Source organism: Alligator sinensis, unplaced genomic scaffold (assembly GCF_000455745.1).
Source record: "Alligator sinensis unplaced genomic scaffold, ASM45574v1 scaffold628_2, whole genome shotgun sequence".
Lineage (NCBI taxonomy): Eukaryota > Metazoa > Chordata > Crocodylia > Alligatoridae > Alligator > Alligator sinensis.
This window is the reverse complement of record NW_005841833.1, coordinates 5,154,438-5,173,405: the sequence shown is the minus strand read 5'-3', so window position 1 is coordinate 5,173,405 and position 18,968 is coordinate 5,154,438. Positions and strand designations below refer to the sequence as shown.

General features: G+C 44.4%; 1 protein-coding gene across 2 annotated transcripts; it reads left to right on the top strand.

Annotated features, from left to right (window-relative positions):
• The first annotated feature begins 1,605 nt into the window (after nt 1-1,605).
• P2RX7 (purinergic receptor P2X 7) lies at nt 1,606-17,409 on the top strand. 2 transcript variants are annotated; one of them, XM_025199336.1, is made up of 14 exons: nt 1,606-1,725; nt 1,951-2,143; nt 4,504-4,636; nt 5,086-5,157; nt 5,634-5,706; nt 7,142-7,238; nt 8,807-8,887; nt 9,407-9,536; nt 10,640-10,770; nt 14,013-14,106; nt 14,326-14,391; nt 14,480-14,593; nt 14,967-15,065; nt 15,865-17,409. In XM_025199336.1, the coding sequence occupies exons 2-14, from the start codon at nt 2,058-2,060 to the stop codon at nt 16,342-16,344; spliced, it is 1,656 nt and encodes a 551-aa protein (XP_025055121.1). In that variant the 5' UTR covers nt 1,606-1,725; nt 1,951-2,057; the 3' UTR covers nt 16,345-17,409. The 2 variants fall into 2 exon arrangements, with proteins under 2 accessions (XP_025055121.1, XP_006015263.1); XM_006015201.2 differs by lacking the exons at nt 1,606-1,725; nt 1,951-2,143 and adding an exon at nt 2,690-2,821.
• Nucleotides 17,410-18,968: the final 1,559 nt, after the last annotated feature.

The following is an 18,968-nucleotide window of genomic DNA, read 5'->3' as shown; positions in this document are numbered from 1 at the left end:
GACTGGTTCCTGAGGTCAGATCCCAAACAGATGGAAGAAGTTAATGTGAAAATGAGTGTGTTTAGGAAGAGAAGGTGACACTTTGAAGAGCATCTCTGCTTGCAGTATGGGATCCAAGTCCTGTTGTTCTTCCTTTTTATTAGGAATAAGGGGATATGTGCACTTAGAGATGACCGAGTTATATTAAAATCCATTTGTGTGGGGCCATTCTGGCACTCAGATGCATCACAGATCTCACTTTGGCTTGTCCCAATGAGAACTGTTATCATTATGATTTCCTCCAAATTTCTTGACGTGGTATTAATTTTCTCCACATCAAATAAGCCATAGCTCTAAAGACCTCAATCAGCAGTGGGCCACAGACAATGTACCCTGAAGCCAATGAGAACTGTGTTTACTTATCCCTGTCAGACAGCAATTTCTCCCTTTGTACAAGAGGATTATAAATCAGCTCTCAAGGAACACTGTCAACTTATTAAACACATTTATTTCTGCAATTCTTGTGCTGACCACTGTCACAGATTGCACAGTAGATGATTGTAAGCCAAAAGAGATTAGAGAAGAAAATATTTTTCCCTGCTTGGTTGAGTTCGTTTGCTTTGTGCATGTGTAGCTTTGGCAGTTTTATTTTGGGTTTGTATGTAGATGCGTGAGGATCTTTTGCAATGTAACAGGAGACAGAGAGGAATTTCTCTCTGCCCTGAATCTGAAGGTATCTGACTTGGCGTAACTCACCTGACCTGCCCTGGATCTTGGTCAGCCATGTACACCTGTGCAGAGCAGGCAAAAAGCACTGATACCCAGTCTGCTTGCATTTTATACAAACGTGGAGAGGTTCAAGGTGGAGATCAACTGGGAATCAGGCCTCAATAGGTCCAGGAAAAGGTGAATGCTACACCAGCATAATCCTCTTAAACTCATCTTTGTTTCAAGGTAATTTGCATCATCACAGACCCTGGCAGGAGGTGAGAGGCTTCATACCATCTATGAACTGACTGCCCAGAGGAGCTTTCCACCTACTGACTCCTCTGTGAAATCCTCTGAAATATGAACTTTCATATCTACCTAGGAGAATTTTTACAGTCTTTTCTCCAATGCCTCACAAAGGCTGTCTGTGCCTGAAAGTTTGCAATCAAAGATTTTTGTTGCAAAAAAATCATGTTGGCCTAATAAAAGATATCATGTCTACTACGAGTCCTGATTGCCTTCCCCTCTAGACCAATATAGCTACAACCTGGATACTAGACTCATCTCTGCATTTAATTCAACATGTCAAACTGTGTGTGCTGCTAGCCTTTGTAGGTCCTTAACAGCAATGCAAACTGACTCCAATGGATTAGGCCACTGCACACTGAGGCCCTGGGATGGATGCCATCCTTTGGCCACATGAGGCTTGTGTGATGATATAGGACTGCCCTCTCCTGGAGAACAAGAGTGTCACTATGCATAGCACTGGGCTCAGCATCTGATGGCCCTGCAAATGCTCGGGTATTTTTCTGTCTAGTAGCAAACTCAGGCAGTGGCAAAACTCACTCTGCTATGAGGGAGCTCATTCTTTTCCTTTCTCTTCTCTTCCCTCATGCACCTTTCTGTCAGCGGGATCACACAGAAGCAGAGCAATTGAAGTGTGGTGGCATGTGGAGGTGGCACGACTGAGTGGAGATGGTGACGTAGGTCCCATGGCAGTTCAATGCGAACCGTTCTGTTGGTCGGAAGATGAAACGGGTAAATGATTCATCTCTCTGTCTCCCTCGCCTGTTCTCCCTGGCCCTGGGGGCAGAAAAGTGAGAAGATGTTGTGGAAATTAAACCCTGCTCCTGCACTCCCTGATGGCCACTAGAAAACTCATGTTGATTTTGTGCTGCAGAATCAGGTCCTTTGGGCACATTCAAAGCTGATGCAGCGTGACAAGGTGAGATGCTAAGTTGTATCATCTCTCTTTGAAATTAGGAACAAGCTGCAAGCATTCATCAGTCCTCCGCAGCACTTGGCAGATCGTGAGCTTTCAGCCCATGTTCAACACCTTCCGATTAGATCAGTAGGAGTCAAGTTGTCCAATGGACATTGAGAAGGATACAAGTCTGTTTACCGCTGATAACTTAGCAGGACGCCAAATCTTGGATTTTCCCTCATCAGGACAATGGTATGAATAGCCAGGCTGTTTGGAGGACTTGCTAAGAGTATTAATGCATCTGACATTTAGATTTGTCATTTCTATAAAACATCTGAATAGCCCAAATTTGTGATGTCCAATCAAAAGGAATGCCAGAAATGTTGCTCCTCTGAAAACTGTCTTTGTCTGCAAGTGGGTGGGTGGCTGTGAAACACTGGAATTTTTGTCAAATTTGGGTCAGATTCACCTCTAGTCTAATGTAATCGGCTTTACTAAAGATGCACGAGAAATGAACATGGCCTTTTGTCTTTGGTCTGTACGTAAGTAAAGCATCTGGCATGCTAACCTCACATTCCCTTTGTATGTATTTATTTACTTATTTATTTTTTGATTAATTAGCGACAAAAGAATGATTTCTTTCTTAAAAGAACGTATCACATTTATACTAGCTTCCGTGCTAATGTAAGTGGTTTTCTTGCTGCGCCTTTAAGGGGTGCGTCCTATGAAAGTGGGATGGTAAGGGTGGGAAAAAAGCAGAATCAAGTGGTTCTTGAGAGCACAGACTACTAAGGAAGTTGTAACAATGGCTGTGTTCTGCAGCCTGAATGATCTTTGTGAATATGAAACGTCTAAAACTGTCCGTTTTCAGAGTGGCTACCTTGGAAGTATTAAATGGATCATCCATATAATAGTTTTATTATACGTTTGGTAAGTTAAGAACGATGAGATGTTGCACTGTACGTGAGCAGGCGTGTTTATTATGTGGGTGGTTGTCTGATCGGTTATAACTCGGCTCAGCAAGTACATGGATATCTTGAGCTCTGTGCTACACAAACAACAGAAATCAATGTTATAGCTTTTCTTTAAAGGGTGAAATAAAGTGTTGCACAGCAGCCATGCGGACAGTGACCAGCGTCTGGATAGCACAGAAAATTATCTGCACAGTACAGATTTTACTGTAAACCTCCTAGTAAGGAAGTGTTTGAATGTGGTTTCAGTTTCCAGTGTTGATGACTGCTTTCAGTGATCGCGTTTGCGGATAACGTCTTCAGATGTTCATAAACGAGATTTCATTCCTACACAAGGGGGACAAGCTATCGCATAGAAAACTAATTGCAAACTTACTGGAAGTCAGGAAGTTTTGTTGTCTAATTAAGACACCATTTCTGTCTAGTTGTTTAGAGCTGTGTTTTCCCAGCCGGACGACACCAGTGTGACTTCTTTAAATCACTCCTCTCAAAGGCACGACATAAAAATGCCTTGTAGGAACTATTCTAAAATAAACACCGGGTTTTTACAGTTGCTTTGCACTTAAGTATTTTAGATATTATTTTTCACTCCCAGGTTGGTTATTTTTTAACTGAAATGATGACGACGCTATCATCTAAAATAGAAAACCGTTTTTTGAAAGCAACCTTTTGTACACGATATTACATGCACAGTAGCTGTTACAAGTCTCAGTACTTTTATAAGTTTGGTACATCATGGGCTGCAGAAGCAATGCATACCAATCGCTTTTAATTGGTCCCCATCAACTTTAAAAAGTATTGTTTCACTGGGGAAAAATAAGTGTGTGATAACATTTCTGTTTATAAAAGCTTTTCACATTTAAATACTGGCCTGAATTTAATGTATGATGTCCCTTTAATGATAACAGTAACATATGGGAACACTGGGTTTGCCTTTACAAAGAACCCTTTGAAAATGAGATTTTAACAAATGAAGATGACAGTGGTCTATAGAGGCTTGTGAGCTACAATAGTTATTGCTGTTCATGAGGCTCTGATTTCATGCACTTTGCCAAAGGGGGTTGCAGAGAAAGCCTATTTCTCCATCTTATAACAAATTTAACAGGTACCTAGGAGTGTCTTAACTAAACAGCCTGAGACAGGGATCACTGGAGTTGGCCGCTTTGAAAGATGAAAAGGTTGAATAGTAACAGTTTTCTTCCAAAACAGAACCTGCTGGGACCTCAGTTAGAGCATAACCCATTTATAACAGAGGCTGCAGGGTTTAAATTCATAGAGACACCTCTGCGTTGAAGAGAGTCAGCTCTTGAAGGGTGAAGTCAAGTACCACAGCAATTGGGAGTGGGGGGAAATTTAATTTGACTAGCACACGACTAGATGATGTTTAGGATAGGAAGTAATGAAGAAGGACCAGATCAGTAGTCACCCATGTCAAAGTAATTCTATAAAAGACAAGGAGATTGCCAAGTGTAAGCAAGGGAAGATTTTGGCCTGACAAATCACGATGATACAGTCTCCAGTTACTTTCAAAGGTTCAGTTGACTTTTAACTTCCATTGCGCATTTACTAACCGTGATGCTAAGGGCGGTCTGCCATTTCATTGTCGTGGGGTCATTTGTCCTTTCTGTTTTGTCTGGTTAGTTTTGCACTTGTGACTAATCGACTCTATCAGGGAAAGGAGTCTGTGATCAGCTCAGTTCATACCAAAGTGAAAGGAGTGTCCCAGGCTGGCTCCAGAATCTGGGACACGGCAGAGTATACCATTCCCATGCAGGTAAGTCTCTCCTTAAAGTCAGTGCAATGGGTGGCAGGTGCTGTTGCTTTAGTGCTAGGTGTCTTTAAAGACCACAAGAAACATAATGTTAAAAGAAATCATTCTCTTGTATGGGTTAAGAAACCTTCTGTTTCTGTCATGATCAATTTATGACTATAACAGCAGCAGCTCTAGGAACAAATTAATTCCAAGTATAACTCTACTGAGTTTAATAGAGTTACTCCTGGTTTACATGGAGATATATGGGGGAAAAAATCCGGTTCCTCCAATGTGGTACACACTGGTGTTCAATGGAGTGATTTCCTTTTGACATCAGCGTGAGTGAGATCTGAACGAGCCCCACTGTCTTTACAGGAGTCACTCTGAGTTAACACAGGAGTGGCCACAATCAGGATTCGGTATACGATATTTAATTTAGACTATTTTCCCCCTCCTGTCTCTCTGCATAGGGAAGAGACACTTTCTTCGTGATAACCAACATCATTACCACAGAAAAACAGACTCAGCGCGTTTGTCCGGAGGTAACTGCATTTTATACGTGGCTCATCACCTGCGTACCGTAGCGTTCTTTGGCACGAGTGTTCATAGCAGTTTTCCACAAGCAAACGTTGTTTTGCCTTCCTTTGCTACTTTATCTTACTGGATAACATGCCACAACTAGTTTAATTACTCTCCTTTTTTATTCCTCCACCCTATGTTTCCCAATGAATCAGCCAGCAGTTAGTTTTGTGCATGGCACCAAAGACCCTGCAGCCAAAACTGTGCTAGTGCCTCACTAAGGCTTATGTTCCCAGCTGGCTTCACTGCAGGTGGAGACTATAATGTAGAGGAGCAGGAGAGTTAAACAAGTCACTGCTTCTCTGCAGCGATCTGCTGTTATTCTAAATGTGCTCATGTCTCCGTGGGCATGGAGAGGCAAACCGATGATATCAGTTTATTGTGGGGGGAGGGGGAAATATTTATAAATAACTGTCTTTTATGTTGATTTTTTTTTCAGTACCCTATTGCCAAATATGTCTGCTCTTCAGACAAACACTGTGTACAAGGGCGTACAGATTCCCTGAGCAACGGTACGTGGGTCCCATCTTCAGATAGAAACTCATTTCTGGCTTCCCTCTTCTGCTGCACTGCTGATAGTTGCAGCTGCACGAGACCTTGTTTCTACCGACAGAACGGTGGTGCAGCTCTGGTAAAATGCTAACGGGTACCTAACACATGGCTTCATCATCAAAATAGGAGTTCTTATGGACATTGAATCAGCCTTACTGATACAATGCAGTATTGTTTTCAGCCTGGCAGAGGAACAATCATTTTGGGCATGTCTGTACCGCTCTAGTTAAGCTGGGCAGCAGTGTGCTATAGCTCTGCGCACAACCCTCCAAAGAGGTGGTAGTTGGGTGCCTCAGGACAGCGCTGTGGGTGGGCTGATCAACACTGTCTTGCAGAACGATAGCACCACGTGAACACAGCTACATTAGTTCTGGCTCAGGAGCCAGCATGTGCCAAGTGGCATGGCATGTAGCAGAAAAGTGCTGCCTGGCACGATAATGCTTGAAGAGTTTGCAACTGAAGAGCCAAACTGTTCTGAGATAGGGGGGGACTTCCATTGGGGAAGGTGTGCACGCACAATTCCCAAAGATGTGACTGGCACATGCAAGGGTAAGGAAGGAGGTGTGAAAGTATGGGTTTGGGAGCCAGAGACAAACAGAACTACAAGGGGAGAAGTGATGTGAAATCTGTATCTGCTCATCCAGATGACTATCCTCTGGAGAGCTCATTGGGTCTCCTTAGCAAAAGGGGGTGCGGAGGAAAGAGGTAGAGGGAGCAGAGAAAGATGAAGTGGTGAAGATGTCTCACACCATTTAAAGAGAGCCCATGCTTGCAGTCTACTCCGTGGTGTAACTTCCACTGAAATTGGTGACAGTTCTTTAGAGTGATCCAAGGACTGAGTTGTAATTAAATGCTGTAATGCCCAAGACATCTATCAAATGGTTGGCTAATTCTTAGGATTGGAGAGATGTCAGTGTCCTGCATCAGGCCTGATTAGCTAAGTGACATTGTCCAGATGGCACAATACTTCTTAATCTCTCTTCACTGGTTGAGTGAGTTGCCAAGCAATATCCTGCTGAAAGCATGATGGGAGTGAAGTTCTGCACCAAGTAGGTTATTCTTGCTCTATTACGCTCGCACAGTTGATTTAAGCCTTTGAAGTGTTGCTGCTTTTCTGTTGCAGGAAGTTGCTTTAATAAGTGCATGGACTAACAATACATGCAACAGTGACAAGGTCAAAGGGATGTCTTAATCATTGATTAGGTGTGGCAGAAGTCTAGAGAGCCCTTCCTATATCTATTTCACTGCAAGAGAGCTGCACGAATGGAAAGCTATATTCTGATTTAAGCTCCCTGACTGCAGCCAGTGATCTGTTAGTACTTTGAGACCGTCTTGTAAAGGGCAGACTCAAGCCTCACATGTCAATTCAACAACTCCTTTTCCCCTTCCGTACAGGAATTCAGACAGGAAAGTGTGTACAGTATAATGCAACTATTAAGACCTGTGAAGTCTCTGCCTGGTGCCCTGTGGAATCAGTAAAAGGTGCCCCAACGTAAGTAAGAGGCGTATTGCCTTTTTATTTAGTAATTAAGGGTATGATCCTGCAAAGCAGTGGGAGCTGAGGTTTCTCAGCCCCTCCTAGTGGGCCACTGGAAATGCACCTTGTAAAACAGCAGTTTCCTTTCTAGCCCTTATTATCATTGTTAGAAATGACTGATAGTTATCTTTTAACATCTTCTCTTTCATAAAAGACAGTTCTATAAATCATTATTTTGGTAGCGGCATTTTGATAATTTAAGGAAAAACACAATATGGGTCTCATTAGTAGTATAAGTGGGAAATTCTTTTAAATGCTGACTGTGTAACAGTGTCCCAGGGGAAGCAGTAAAATGCCCTAGTGTTGGTAATGTAAAATTTGACAAAACTCAAAAAAATATACCGGAGAAAAGAACTCTTCCTTGAGCCCAGAATTAGACTATAAATGGGACCTTTTATTTTAATTGTTTCCCCATCTCTATCTGCTCTGATCCCACAATTATAAAATATTTCAGATTCAAAAGTTCCACTTAAACGTGAAGTTACTTATCTGTATCAGAAAAAGTAAATAAATTAATGAATTAATAAGAAAGAGGAGCACTCTACTTAAGATCTAAGGATATATTATTCCATTAGTCCCTGACAAGTAGCAGCATTTGACGTACGTACACAAGAAACTAGTTCAATCATCTGTTCTATTAAACTTGACCTCACTGCTGGATATACAGGACAAATTCCCTGCATGTGAGAACTGGTGCAGCTCCTTTGACTTAAATGGAGCTGTGCCAATTTAAAGCACAATATAATTTTGTTCCTGTGAGCAGATGGTCTGTTTCTGCAAGCCTGGAAGGAGGAATACTACAGGCAAAAATCTATGCAGACTTTTCTTTCAGGGTAAGCACAACAGCATTGTTCAAAAAGGGTTCCTTTTTTCACCTGACCCAGGATCTCCTGCCGGACCCACAGAGGCCTTTGTCCCCTGTACATGTACCCTTGCTATAAAGCCTTCCATCACAATATATGATTTTTCCTACAGCTCGTCCTTCAGCTGAGCTCTTTCAGCTCTTATAGGAATTGCCTGACACACCCTGCCCAATACAAATTAAAGGTCATGGTCAAGGATAATGCAACCTAAGGTGGCCCCTAGGTCTAGACTGGTCAAGGCATACCAGTTTCTGTAGCCAAAAATGCGTAGAAGTGACCGGGCTGGCACCACTGGTTGCTGCTCCTGCATGGCAAGATTTGCTGTGGCAGTCTACTCTTGTTATCAGGGTAGTATCTAGGCATCCCGATCAGAATCCAGCCCCATAATGTACAAGCAAATATACAAGCAAATGTGAGAAGATACTGCTTTCCCCAAAGACACAACAGTTGCAGTTATGAAAGCCAGGTATTCCATTCCCAGTCCCCCAAGCCATCCAACTCCTGGGTCTACCACTCATTATTTTCAGTGTCATATTCCTCCTACTGATAATTTTCCAGGTAATAGTAAAATAGTGTGGCATAAATGGAACTATTTAACTCCAGGAATATAGCTGGTTTAATAGCTTGCATTACAAATTTATAAATATGTTCTTCTCTTAGGCCTGCCCTTCTAAGGAGTGCTGAAAACTTCACAGTACTAATAAAGAACAACATCCACTTTCCAAAATTTAATTATACTGCGTAAGTAAAAACGTTACTTCATCACTTCTGGAGAAGCAGTTCTCCCAAAAAGGATTACATAAAAATGGCTTGTCTAACTCAACAGATCTGTATATTCAGGGGTGAATGTACCTGGCAGATAAAATGATTATTTTTACTGTTTTTTACTATTGTTAATTCTTCAGAAGCCAACACAGTTTTAGAAGGGTGAGACTGACTCGATTTCCTCTCATGCATCGGCAACAGGCTTGCTTGTAAATTCTCATGGATTATGCCTCAGTAAAACCCCTGAAGGGTTAGGATCATAAGTATCATTAGGACATAATACATCTGAGTTGCAAAGTCTTGCTGGTGGTAATGCCCAATGAGTCAAGGAACCAGCTCAGCTCTCAGGCCCCCATTGGTGTCTGTAGAGCTGGTAGCTACAAGAAAAGAAAGCCTCAATTCACTTGTAAATTGAGTGAACATAGCTGCATTTATAGATGCTTTTCAGAGAAGAACTTTAATTTACCCTTTCAAATATTTTTTTGTTCTCTGCAGAAATAATATTTTACCAAAATTCAATATTACATGCACATTCAACAAGATTACTGCACCCACCTGTCCCATTTTCCGGCTGGGAGATATTCTCCAAACAACAGGAGAGAATTTTTCAGACATGGCAGTTCAGGTTTGAGGCACTCTTTTGGTTTCATGATCACTGCTAGAATTCCTCTGTACTATTGCTCTTTCATTTCCTCATTAATATATTGCATTACTTCTCATAACAGACTTGTTCCAGTTAGAGCGTGATCCAGCAAGGTTCAGAGTGCCCCAACTATCCCTGGAATAAGTGAAACTTGAGAATGCTCAGTGTCTTCCAGGATTAGACCTACAGTGATTGAACTGTAATTACCGATTTGTATGACCGTAGCACGCAGCTGTAGACCAGAACCTCATAGCATTGAGCAATCGACAACACAGAGCGACATGTTGTGGTCCTTAATTAAACAGTCTTCCTAAGTCAAAAGCAGGGATTCCTATTTTTTTTCTCACTTCTGCTAAAGGGCACCCTCTCAGTAATGTCTTAGGGAGAAAGAACCTACCAAAAGCTCATCTGGAAATAGTGCCTTATATCCTGGCCTGTGCTTTTCCACCAAGTCTTATTTTATGAATGTCCCAAGCACAGCACATGTAACAAACTAGCCAGCTGAGTCTCACAACCCATCTCTAAGGTCAGTATTTACAGAAGGGTGAAAGGGAGTTATGGAGAAATAAAGGGAGTTGCACAGAACCAACAACCAAACCCCCGTCTACTGGGTTCCAGTGTCCAGACAGGCTGCAAGTCCATCAAAACTTCAGTGTTCAGGTACAGATATGCATTTGGGATTCCTGTCAGAATGCATAAAGTTTGAGCTGAGCTGTCTTTAGCTTACCTGAATCAAACCTTGGTCAGAGAGGGTGAGCTAAGTCAGGATTTTGTTTTTAATTATAGGATGAGAAGAAAAAACCCACAAAAAACCAGGAGATGCCTCCAGAACTAGGGTGAACTCTAGGTTCTAGCATGCAGGAATTCGGAGTCATGTACAAGCAGCCTTGACTTGATGTGGAAATGCATTTACACTTGCACTACATCTGTGGGTGTGATCCTGCCATTGGGACACCCTCAGATCTCTTTTTACTTCACTAGGAGATTGGGGCACAGAGCAATGGCAGAATGGGACACTGCTCAGTCTTTTACACGTGTTCTTAAGCATGCTGTAGATAGAGCTCATTTCCTTTTTGTGGTTGCAGGGTGGAATCATGGGTATTGAGATTAACTGGGACTGTAACCTGGACAAATGGTTCCACCGCTGCAGTCCAAAGTACAGCTTTCGTCGCCTCGATGACAAAACCACCAAAGACTACCCTGGTTACAACTTCAGGTAAAAGACGGGCATTCACTGTCATACCTAGCCAGCAGCATGCTCTCTATCTCGGCCGTTTGAAAACTTTGCTGAAAAAACCCCCCCAGTCCCCAGCAGTGTGGTCAATTCAGACTATGAAGCATGGACAGGCTGCTCGGAGGAAACCTGCAGACTGCCAGCTTGCACTGCGACTGGCCAGCACTGTGCTAATCGGCATGGACAAAGGGAAAAAAAGTCACCCACCCAATTCCCCTCCTCTTCCCTCCAAAAGAAAGATTTAACATCAAAAAGATGCGTAATCTGAAAAAGTAGGGCAGGGAAGGTTAATGGGCAACAGGGAGCTTGATTAAATCCTAATAGAAAATTGGCCCAAAAGAGTCTGACAAAGCTAATTAGAAGCAGGGGGTGGGGGAGAGATTGCAAAACATCCATCTCATTTCTCAGCTTTGGGTCACGGTTATTTTCTAAGCATGTGTACAGTCTCCAACGAAGAAGCTAAATTTTTTGTGCCAAAAATAACTCAGCCAGGGTTCGGTTTCAGCTAGGTTATGGGGCCAAATGTTATTCTTACTTAAACAAGCATAAATCTGGAATAATTCCACTGACTTCTCTGGACCCCCGCAAGGTTTGTGCTGGTGGAGGTGCAGCAGGTCCCGAGTGTCCCAGGGTCCTGTGGTCAGCCCTTGCCTGCCCTTGCTTGATGTGGCAGGCAAGAAACAACAGGGCATGTGGGACAGCTTTGATGGTAATGATTAAGGAACAGTTCCTCAGTTCAGTCAAAATGGACAAACTTAGGTACCTTTCCCTCTGTGTTCGTATCAGTGGGCCATCCCTGCTCAGGCTTGTACATGGTGTGCAATTAGAGGACCCTGCCCATTCCCCAGCTTTGCAGGCTGGCTAGCCCCCAGCATAACCCACCAGCCACGGGCTGGCTAGGTCCAAAACAACCCACAAATAATGAGCAGACTACATGCTTGCTCAGTGCTGGGGCTTCCCCTGGCTCCAGCCCTCCTGGGCCTATCCAGTTAAACAGTCTCAGGTCCAGTCACCACACAGCTCTGTTCCAGGTGCTTCTTTCCCTAGCAGTGCCAGGGCCTGACTGGCCAGCTCTCCTCACTTCATGTATCCCTGGGGGCTGCCCTGTCCAGCCTGCAAGCAGCCCACCTTAAAGATGAGTGTCCCTTTTCCCACTCTGACCCTTGTGCTCTCTCTCACTCTCTAGTAATGGAGTTAGGGTCTCCCGGTACAAACCTGGCTCCAAAAGTCTCTCTTTTCTTCTGAACGTGTGAAGCTATCAAGCAGACTGGAGAATTCCCTTGCATGGGGAAGCTTCACACATGTAAACACACTGACAGAGATGTGACTTGGGCAAGCGAGGGTAGCACGACTGCAGTGGTACAACCATGTTCTCTACCTAGTGGAATCTAATGGCAATGAGTAAACTCAAAAAGCAGTAATCATTTGCCTTCCTGAGTAGGTTTGGGGATCTGTAGGTCTTTATGAGAAGCGTGGGAGCTTTCATCACAGTGGAGAGAGGGTATGGGGGAGGATCTTAGGGGGAACGTGTAGCAGGGACTTCAGAACCAGGATAAAACAGTTGTTTCCTGAGGCATGGACTGTGCGTGTTGTTCTGCGTGGGTTATCTCCTGGGCCTGGGCAGCCTACTTCTTCCTGCTGCTCTACACCAATGTGGAACCCCACAGATTGAATAGGATCAGGACTTACTTCCATGTGCAAAGTGTGTGAGGTGCAGCTGCTTCATCTGACCATCCATGAAGCTGTTAATACATCCAACTGGAGCACTAAGCTGCTGCAAGGAAGGAACTTTCTGTGGCATTTTGAGCCAACGTTACTTCATCATCCTCCAGAGATAGCAAGTAGCATGGGGAAGAACTGCTCAATCCAGAAGATGCTGGTACAGCCTCAAAATAGAATCGCACCGAGCTGCAGGCATCAGAGGCTCAGCCAAGCCCTGGCCAGTAAAACATGCGTCAGCCGTGGATTGCAGAAAATGAAAGAACATTTCATGTCTGCCCAGCAAGGAAAATTAAAGCCCGTTATGCTGCATATTGCTGAGTGACTAACTGCAAAGTAGATCCTAGCGAAAGGAAAGCTGATGAATGCAAGAGAAGGGGGAAGGCAGATTACAAGCACTTCAGTGCTGTGCAGAATTCAGCTCACAAGAGCAATGCCTCGGGGTGGGAGCAAAAGCTGGCTGAGGCTGGTTTGTTAGGGTCAAGGTGTTAAAGTACATCTCGGAAAGCTTAAGGAAACTTTGTCTTTAGTCACTCTGAATAGGACTGCGAGTTCTTGGCACCCACCATGTCAGGAAGTTAAAGGCATGCAGCACCTTTCCGAATGGGGCTGAGGCTCCTGGCAAGAAACTGCTCTCCTGCTTGGGGCTGTGCATAGGATGCCTGCCAATGGATTTGGGAGTATCTAAAGTCCCGGGGTGATGGATCTGGGACAGAGGATGCTCACCAGTTGTAGCGGCCTGCACGGTGTTTGGAACGGTTGAGTTCTGCCTGCTCGATCAATATGGTTTTCTGGATGATTGAATCCTTCTGAATCGATAGGATTTGGAACTGATTTGGCTGATTTGACCTGGAACATGAAACATATTATTAAAAAAATGCTCCCTGGAGTCCAGTGCTTGAACAGTCAAGAGGTTTGGGGGCCTGACTTGGGCCAAGCCCACTAGTCCTGCCTCACATGTTGCTCAGTCTTAAGCTCACCCTGACATAAGGGTAGGTTGCCTTCTCCTGAGGGACAATCCAGGAGATTGTTTCCACAGTTTCCCTCAGGAAACAGGCCACAGGGCCCACCCTATAGATACCCAGGGCATCCGTACAAGGCCCTGCACCTCTGTGCCTGCTCCGCCCCCAGCAGCCCCCACCTGGACTTCCTAACATGGGGCCTCCCATCACCGGTACCTGCCCTTGGGTACCGCTCTTGGCAGAGGATCCATAGCACAAACCGGAAGCAGGAGTTGCAGGGAGATAACAGACCCTGGGCTTGTACTCCCTCTCTTCTGGGAACTCCCTTATCCTGAGCTGATTCCCTCCCCTTCCAGTGATCCCAAACTCCTGGTACCTTCCCTGGGATCCCTTTAGAGCACAGCCTCCCTTGCAGAGAGCTATTCCCCATCTCTCTACCTTGCCTGGGCTTTGGTGCCAGACCTGCCCAGAGTGCCAGGCTGGCCGAGGACCCACCACAGGGCTTCCCTCAAACTGCCCAGATGTTCACTTGCTGTTTTTCAGGTTTGCAAAGTACTTCAAGGACGCCAATGGCAAGGAGGAGCGGACGCTAATCAAGGCCTATGGAATACGGTTTGACATCCTCGTCTTTGGCACAGTAAATGCTGTTCTTCTGATTTCCCCCCAAATCCATAGGGTGCTGTGCTGTCACACCTAGAGTATTCTCTGAAATGTTGGACTTGCTCAGGTGCATTGTGTTACAGAGACAGGGAAACGCTGTCAAGTTGTGTGTTAGGCCTTGCTTTGCCCGGAGACCAGTCTGCAAGGAATGGTCCTCATTGGTGACATCTAATCACTCTCTTCTGTTTTGCACCAGGCTGGAAAATTTGACTTTGTTGAGCTGGTGGTGTACATCGGGTCGACCCTCTCCTACTTCGGCTTGGTAAGAGATTTATTTCCTGTGCTTATGGAAATGACTGAGGACGTCTCGTTAAGAAAATTGAATCATGGCTCATTTTTGTTTGCACCAGGCTGTGTTCATCATCGATTTTCTTATTACTTCAAACATTTTTCCCTGCTGCAAATCACCTGTCAAGGAATATTACTACAGGAAGAAGTATGAGACTATGCCGGGACCAAAAGCGGTAAGGAAAGCAATCAGCTGCTTAAGTGGCACATTCAAATTCACACTCTCCCTCTCAGTATTCATGCTGTACCACCTCTGTGGCATGAACTGAACCTCTAGGCCGGGGTTTTTTAAGGAGTCTGAGAGAGCTGAATGCCTTCATCTCAGCCATAAACCTCTACATCACCTCACTCCTACCAGCATCTCTTCCTGCTCCCTCTGCTCCAGTTCCCTGTGCCTTCACCGCCTGCTCGCTCTGCCCTGCCTTCTTCCATGCTCTCCTCTGTGCCTGGAACAGCATCCCACTCAGCATGCACCTTCTGTGGGGCTTTTACCTGAGAAAGCAATGCAGGATCTGCCCCACCTGCGGATGCTCACTCTTCTTGTTACAGACGGTGATATATGTGTCATATGTTGATAAGCCACACGTGATTCTGGTAGACAAGCCACTGGACAAGAGTCTGCAGAATATTAAGGGTCAAGCTCTTGAGGTAAGAACAAGCATCTACTTTTGTGGAGTCGGTTCCAGAGTGAGTTGAGTTTTGCTTCCCAGGCCTCTCGCCTGACACTACCAAGTTTTGGAAGGGCTGGGGCCATGACCCTGCAAACCTCCAGAACTTAACTTTGTTCTGTAATCTGAAAACAAATTTATTTTAATAAAATTAAAAGATGCTGTTACCATCTGGCAGACACCCTTTGTAGATGTCCATTAGAATGATTTGATCTATCCAATTCCAATTAGATGGGAGTTTGCATTAAGGAAAACATCCACTATAATTGGTTTCCCCCATTAGTTTTCTCAACGGAAGGCCAGGATTGTGAAAATTAACTTACCCATTCAGTGCTAGAGATATGTGATCCAGGGATTAAAGAACATGGCCAGGGAACATGAACTGCGATTGCCTGTGCTGTGACTGTTATGCGGATAAAGGACTCCTGCCACCAGGGCTGTTGATCCAACACCTTTCACTGGGTATAAATTTACAAAGTGTATTTAAATGAATGCCCACATGGTATGTGTGTGAACCAGCCCTGGGCAACGTGGGCCCCTTAGCTGAGGGTTTGTTCTGCATTCAGTTTCGAGGCGGGTAAGCTATCATTTTCCAGATCTGCCACTTGACACTTCTTACTTCCATTTTGCTGTGTTAAATATGAGGCTTGAGCAATGAGAATCCAATTTTGTAATCTTAGAGTGATGTACTAATGACAGGGAAGTGCAGATATGGAAACTGCAAAAGAAAACACTACACGTCCTTACTTCACTGATGATGGGTTTGTTTTGGATTTTAGTTGCAGATATACCCTGAGGAGTTTACTGATACTACCAAGCACTCCAGTCAGGCCTCTGCCCTTGCCAAAGCCCAAGAGCTGCAACCTCTTCAAAGTAAAGGGCAAGAAGCTTCCTCCTCCCACAGGCTCCCGTCTTGGTGCTGCTGTGGGAAATGCCAGCAAACAGAGGCATTATGGGAACAGCTCTGCTGCCGAAGAAAAAATGGGACATGCATTACAGCCTCTCCTTTATTTGAGCAGCTTGTTCTTTCCAGATCCACACTGGAGTTTACCCTGCTCTACAAAGAGCCCTTGTTGGACTTGAATACTGAGACCCTCAATAACCGGCTCCGTCACTGTGCTTACAAACAGTATATTCACTGGCGTTTTGGCTCTGCAGAGTTGGCAGGCCGAGCTCTGATCCCGAGTTGCTGCAGGTGGAAGATCAGGGAAGCATATCCCAGTGAAGACGGCAAGTATTCTGGTTTCAAAAAGAGATGAGGAGCTTACCTTTCCTAAGCCTCTGATGCAGCTCTAGCCCTACAATGCAGCTTGTTTTGCACAACTAAGCCTCCTTTCTATTTCAAAGCATTTTCCAACTGAAATTTGTTTACTTATACTTCACTGCTGCATGAATAAATTCTCTACCCGGTGGCATCTGTGAGGCAGTACTGTTATCTTCTGCTTAGCGCAGGTGCTGGCAGTCAGGAGTCTTGGGTTCAGTTCCTCACTCAGCAGACTTGGACAAAGAATGCAGGCCATCATTTGCAGACGTGACCTCAGGTGTTGGGTGCCCAATGTGGCAGAGATTTAGAGCAGTGGGCATGGTAAGGGAAGTCAAAAGGTACTCTGCATCTTTAGAAATCAGACTGCACCAACAGTCATCTCAAGATGGGAGCTGAACAGTTAAGGAAGCCAAAAATAGATGGCACTTGAAATCTGACCCTTCTTTCTCCATCTGGATCATGGGAGTAATTCTTACCTACCTTAAGAAAGAGTTCTGGAGCCTTAGAGGAAAGATGCTATAAAACGGAGAGTATTCATGTCATTGGTCTGCTGAGACCCAGACACTATCAGTCCTTTGTCACACAAGTAGTCCTGCGGAGAGACAGCTGACAGGATCAGGCCCCTGAATATGTATTTTCTGGAGAAAGCTGTGCCACAACTCTGCTACCTCAGGCTTGTTCAGCTTTGCAGTTGGCCCAAGGCTATGTCTATCCTCAGCTGCCTTTGCATGCAGAACTTATGGTGGCAGACAAGCCACCCCCGCAAGCTGCCAGAGTACATACGTGTCCACTTGCTTCTGGTAGCTTCACATGGCTCCACTATAAAGCTTTGGGAGGCCACCAGCTGCTGGGTAGACCAGGGCCAGGGCTGTCTCCAGTTCTGCCGGCAAAACGCTGTAGTGTGAACTAGGCTGAAGATGCTACCAGAGAAATGAGCTTCCTCTGGGTGAGGTTAGTAACACAGACAGTGCATTTTTAACCATACGGTTATCTCAGTGGTGCCCCATTAAGCATGAACTCAGGAATTGCAATGAATAACATTTTTCCTGCTTTCTTACCTTACTGACAGACAGAAATCTGCGCTCATTTAAACCGATGCTTCACTCACTGATGTCCTGATGGTATCTGTTTAGCTGACAGCAGACTTTGGCCTCAGATTTGCTCTGACTTCAGTCCAGGCTCCATAATGCTCAGGGATGAGCACTGGCTTCATTGGTAGCCTGCAGTCTCAGGAGTGTGGAGAGCTCTAAGACTGCAGATAAAGGGTAGATACAGGCTAACGTTCCTGTGGGTTTTGTGTTATTTTTCCTTTCATTCTGATCCACCCCTTGTAACTTCTTGTAGAAATGAGGCAAGAGGGATAATAAATTAGTCTAGACTGGGCTTATGTCAGCTCTGCATTATTATACTTGTGCAACTCAATAGCTTCTGCTCTTAATTGTCTATGGGTATTTTAGAACAGGTTGCTGGAAAAATATTCCAGCTCTAATTGTGTTTCCAGTGGCAGCGTATACTAAATTGCATGGACATTCATGCAACAGCATCTCATTATATATATTGATTGGTACTGGATTCCTGCAGTCATTAACAGTCTTCCTACACTAATACATACGTTGGTTAACACACTTTCTTTGCTTTTGGATCTGTACTACTGACGCCAGCATCAGAAACTGGAGGTTCACCTGAGATTGACATTTTAGGTCTTGTTTGATACATGATTGATGTTATTCTGCAACCCTTTTATCCTCCTGGTTTTGATTCATAATAAAGACAGTGTTTAATGTACTTGTGGCTGAGTAAAAGTCTCTCCTTTAGTGGTTACACAGTAGTATCGATACTGAATTCCCACAACCAACCTACCATTTCCATTTGCTTATTCTCCTTGTTATGATTATTATTACCATCTGTGTTTCTAAAAGCCCGTCATGGTATCTGGGCAGCCAAATATCTAGGAATACAAGCTCTTTGTCACCTTCCTTGGTGACTTGAGACTTCATTCGTATGGTACGTGATTATGCTGTCAAAGGAAAAAAAGTGCAGTAAAGGTTGTGACTGAAGGGAGGAGATAAAGAGTGAGTCTCGGGCCTCAAGGCCCCATTCTGTCCACATAGTACGTGGGCAGCACTGGGGCTCTGCTACGATTGTGTCAGCTGGTCTAAATTCTGGTCTTGCCTCCCTCCTAAAACCTGCTGGCTGCAGTAGAGGAGCAGTGGTGTAACTGTGGGGAGAATCTGGTCCCAAGAAGTTTCAGACACGCAAACTGGCTTTTTTGTGGAAGTCCATTGCAATTTCCTCCCAGCACTTGAGACATTTGTGCCACAGGCTGTGTGTCTGGGTTGTCTAAAACCACTTATTCAGCCACTGAAAGCCAAAGGAAAATTATATTAGTCCTTGGGGCATGATTTTCCACAACTCCAGTGACTAATCCATCTTTGTATCCTGCTCATCTGACCCTAATGTGGTCCCTTTTGCCTTCATTACAAGCTTCATTTTCCCACTTTCCATCTGTTTTCATCCCTGTGGATAATACACATCTCACCAATGTCTGAGTCTTTGGGTGACTAGTGGCCACATCAGTATACAAGTAACTAAAATATATATATATATATATATATATAT

Bases quoted from the DNA above. Each gene is read 5' to 3' on its own strand.
- P2RX7 (XM_006015201.2), top strand. From the start codon at position 2,697: ATGGCTGTGTTCTGCAGCCTGAATGATCTTTGTGAATATGAAACGTCT. The intron at 9,537-10,639 runs GTTTGAGGCACT...TTGTGGTTGCAG, and splicing joins TTTCAGACATGGCAGTTCAG to GGTGGAATCATGGGTATTGA. The intron at 15,066-15,864 runs GTAAGAACAAGC...TTTGGATTTTAG, and splicing joins TTAAGGGTCAAGCTCTTGAG to TTGCAGATATACCCTGAGGA.